Source organism: Mesocricetus auratus, unplaced genomic scaffold (assembly GCF_017639785.1).
Source record: "Mesocricetus auratus isolate SY011 unplaced genomic scaffold, BCM_Maur_2.0 Super-Scaffold_100022, whole genome shotgun sequence".
In the NCBI taxonomy this organism is placed as follows: Eukaryota; Metazoa; Chordata; class Mammalia; order Rodentia; family Cricetidae; genus Mesocricetus; species Mesocricetus auratus.
Window position 1 is genome coordinate 16,987,845 of NW_024429203.1, and position 4,450 is coordinate 16,992,294.

A 4,450-nucleotide genomic window follows, 5' to 3' on the forward strand; every position below is an offset into this window, starting at 1 on the left:
GAATGAAAGCTTTGAGTTCTCCAACCCAAAATAAATTTCCCTTATCACCAAATAGCCAAATTTAGTAACAACAGAAAATATTTTTTCCCTGGGTCTATACTTTTCAGTTCCTCAGTGCTACTTGCACGTGCCACTCTGTAAGAGTAGAGGAGAAGAGATAACGAGGTGATTTCTGAGATTCCCATGGACAGAGGTAAGTGTTAAACTGGGTATTTCTTTTGTTTTTTAGTTTTTGCTTTTGTTTCTGTTGATTTTTCTCAAGCTACCTCTGAGCAATCCAGTGGGCCTCTGATGTTCCTTGTATCTTCTCTTTTGAGACTGAATTGGGAAAGGGATTGTCAAGGTAGAAGCAGAAGAGAGATGGTCCAGAACCAAAAATGGACATTGGTACCCTGAATATTTTCCCCAAGAAAATGCCTTTTATATAGTTATATTCATTTCTGTAGGTTAACTGTCATAAAATGTAGAAAACAGAGGCACAGAAAAATGCTAGCTTGACTTTATCCTACCATTCTGGTTCTAAGTCTCATTTTAATAGGTTATTTTGGAAAGGGCTGGGATTTTATTTTAATGTTACTACTATTACTGTTCTCACAGATATGACCCAGAGAAGATTGACCTCAGAAAATGACCCTTCAGTGAAGGAATTCATTAGCCAATATATCCCATGTATCTCCCAATGTCACAATATCACAGGCTATTGTTACTGCTCTTGATCATTGCCAAATTTGGGGATTACACCCTATTGCAGAAGACACCATATACTCATGTCACAACATGCAGAAATAAAGATATCCTGTAGCATATTGTCTAACATTTTTAAGAAAAACATTTTTGCATCTACGTATCTCCTTTTTTGTACTTGCTTCTTTTATTCCTTGGTAATTTCATACTGGAAACAACTGACTTAGATCATGTCCACCTACATGCAATTACAAATTCCAAACACACACACCTGAAAAGCAGGTGTGATAAGTTTACTTGCATTATATGAAGGCATCATAAGCATTAATTTCCCTCAGTATGACTCAAAGGTTGGTGAGAAACTAATCTTTCCCTGATATCTGTCTCTCAAATGTTCTGTATAGTTAAGGATATAGCATTATGTATCCTTATTTGAAAGTTGGTCATGTCTTATGTAAGAATTTGGGAGGTGAGTGTGGTATTATAGAGCTTTTATAGTGCTAATAGACTATACATGCTGTCAAAGAAGAAATGCAACAATCAGTTTCACTGTGGTATGACTCGTGAGAGCTACAGTTATGGCTAACCTGGCAGGACATATCTACTAGTACAATATTGCCCCAAGTGTTCTGGGAGTAATAAACCAACAAATGCTTTGGGATTAGATTTCAGAATTGCTCCACAAACAAAATTCTTTTCTAGCATAGTTCTTTTGCCAACTGCTGAGGCTACATAGGCCATAGGTCTCACAGTCATCAGTACTATTGTTCTGCTATGAATACAGCAGCAAACTGACTCCTAAGATTAGTGTGTCTTTCAGCCTTCACCAGAAATGCTTCCTTTTAGCAGTAGATGGTGGCTAATATAGATATCTGCAGTTGACCAACAGGTAGAGAATAAGATACCGTGAATGCTCAGTCTTAAATGGGAGCTCCACATCAACCCCTTTTCTCAAGTCTCAGGGATCATAAGGAGAGTAGTGATGGAAGGATTTAAGAGCCAGTAGTGATAGATGAATATATCAAAAGAACATTTTCAGGATGTTCTCAAAGACTTTGCAGTGGTTACAACAGTATCCATAAGATCTGGTAAAATTAAGCCTGATAAAATCCAAGAATACAGTGGGCACATGGTAATTTATTCTACCTCTAGCTGAGGAACCATTGGCAGTTGATGGCCGCTGTAAGAAACATGGTCCCTTTCAAGGATTCAGCCCCTGCGAGGATACCTACTCTCAAGTAGATGACTTTATGCTCATATAATAAAGGTAGTGATGAGTGGAGTCAGTGGATTAAAGATATTGAAAAGAAGAGATAAAGTTAAGAGGGAATATGGTAGGAAGATGGAGAAAAGTTGGAGGGGGAAAATCAGGGATGAACTTCATCAAAACACATTGTGTTTATTATAAAATTTTCAAACAGTAACAACAAAATAAAACCAGAGCGTATCCCTCCAATAAATGAAAGTCATTAATATTGAGCTAGTTTATAGGCACCAAAGTAACAAAGTCTGCTCTCTGGAGAAATACTTGGTATTCACAAGCCATTCAATTTTTACTCAAGCCCTTAAGATTGCAAACTCATAAAACCCTCTTGGGTCATTAGCTGGTGACTCTTGTGGCATCAGTAGATGTTATTTATCAACCTCTGGGATAGAGAAGACATTCTGGGAAAATTAAAATCATGAACTACAGCTCATGGCTTTTCAGTACCTGGCTGAATGAGGGCTCTAGATGACTCAATCCAAAATGAATTCCCTCACCATTAAACCAAACCTAGTAAAAGGAGAAAACAATATTTTTTTCTAGTGTAGACACCTTACAGCTTATGCAAGCCATGTGTACTTGCCCCTCTTTGAGAGTAGAGTTGAAGAGTTCTTAGGGTGACGGGATTTCCCCAGGCACAAAGGTAAGCAATGAATTCAGTTCATCTCAAATCACCACTGAGCAAGCCTGTGTATTATCTCTCTCCTTTTTTTTTTTTGAGATGGCCATTGAGCCTGAATTGGGAGGTGGAATGTTGAGTTAGATGAACAGAGATGCTTCAAAGCCAAGAATGGTCTTTGTTGCCTATTATAGTATTCTCAAAGAAATAGCCCTCCATATATTTATGGCTTTTCTATATATGAAATCCAAAAAAAAAAAAGAAAAAAGAAAAAATAGCCATAGATAAATTCTACCTTGAATTTATCATTCGTTTCTGTATCTTAATCTCATTTTAATGGGGACAATTTGGAGAGGGCTGGAATTTCATTTTATTGTTATGATTTTTACTGTTCTTACAGAAATGACCTGGAGAAGAATGACCTTAAGTAATGACTCTTCAGTGAAGGAGTTCATCCTCCTGGGCTTGACACAGCAGCCAGAGCTCCAGCTGCCTCTCTTCTTTCTCTTCCTGGCAATCTATGTGGTCTCCATGGTGGGGAACCTGGGCTTGATCATTCTGATTGTTTTGAACCCTCGCCTGCACACCCCCATGTACTACTTTCTCTTCAACCTTTCCTTCACAGATCTCTGCTACTCCTCTGTCATTACCCCCAAAATGCTGGTGAGTTTTGTGAAGCAGAACATCATCTCCCATGCTGAGTGCATGACCCAGCTCTTCTTCTTCTGCTTCTTTGTTATTAATGAATGCTACATTTTGACAGCCATGGCCTATGACAGATATGCTGCCATCTGTAAGCCCCTGCTTTACCAGGTCACCATGTCCTATCAGGTCTGCCACTTGATGATAGTGGGTGTGTATGTGATGGGGTTTGTGGGTGGAATGGCCCACATAGTTTGCATGCTGAGACTGACTTTTTGTGATGACAACATCATCAATCACTACATGTGTGACATACCGCCTCTTCTGCAGCTCTCCTGCACAAGTACTGCCATCAATGAGCTTATGGTTTTCATTGTTGTGGGTGTCAATGTCACAATGCCCAGTCTTACTATCTTTATTTCTTACACTTTGATCCTTTCCAACATCCTCAGCATCCGTTCTACAGAGGGTAGGTCAAAAGCCTTCAGTACCTGTGGCTCCCATGTAATAGCTGTTTCTCTTTTCTTTGGAGCTGCAGCCTTCATGTATCTTAAACCTTCTAGTGCATCTATGGATGAAGATAAAGTATCTACCATTTTTTATACCATTGTGGGCCCAATGCTGAATCCTTTCATCTATAGTATAAGGAATAAGGATGTTCACACTGCATTGAGAAAAACTTTGAAGAAAATATGTATGTCCTAGTAAAATCTGTAATTGTTATGGAAGTAAATATTAGGACATGTGAGGTTTACAACTAGAAAGAGGACTGCCTGGAGTCCTCTTATTGGCAGAGTATTAGCTATCATTCACAAGACCCTGGGTTTGACCCACAGTGTTGTAAAACAACAATAAAAACAACTAAAATAACACAAATATCCCCAACTCTGTGGTGAAAAAGTGTAGAATTAAATTTATTTAACATTATACAAAGTCAAGTCAGTTATGAAGGAAAATTCAGAAGTAGAGGCAATGAAAGATGACTAACATACTATCCTGTTAATATAGAGGGAACAGTTTATTTTGCAATTTCCCAAGTGTCTTTTTTTTCAGTATTGAAAGCTGAACCATCACATTTGTGCAGCCATGTACCAATATTGTACACTCTGGCCTTAGAAATCATGAGGATTTAAGCACAAAACACTGAAAGATATTATGGTCAGCAATGGAACGGTCAAGAGATTTTTAAATGTGCACATTTTTATTTATTTATTTATATTTGTTTTGTAGTATGTGTGTGC

At 38.1% G+C, this 4,450-nt stretch overlaps 1 protein-coding gene across 1 annotated transcript; it reads left to right on the top strand.

Annotated features, from left to right (window-relative positions):
- Positions 1 to 2,969: 2,969 nt before the first annotated feature.
- Positions 2,970 to 3,914, top strand: LOC121133493 (olfactory receptor 145-like). Its single transcript, XM_040730138.1, has one exon. The coding sequence runs from the start codon at positions 2,970 to 2,972 to the stop codon at positions 3,912 to 3,914; it is 945 nt and encodes a 314-aa protein (XP_040586072.1).
- Positions 3,915 to 4,450: the final 536 nt, after the last annotated feature.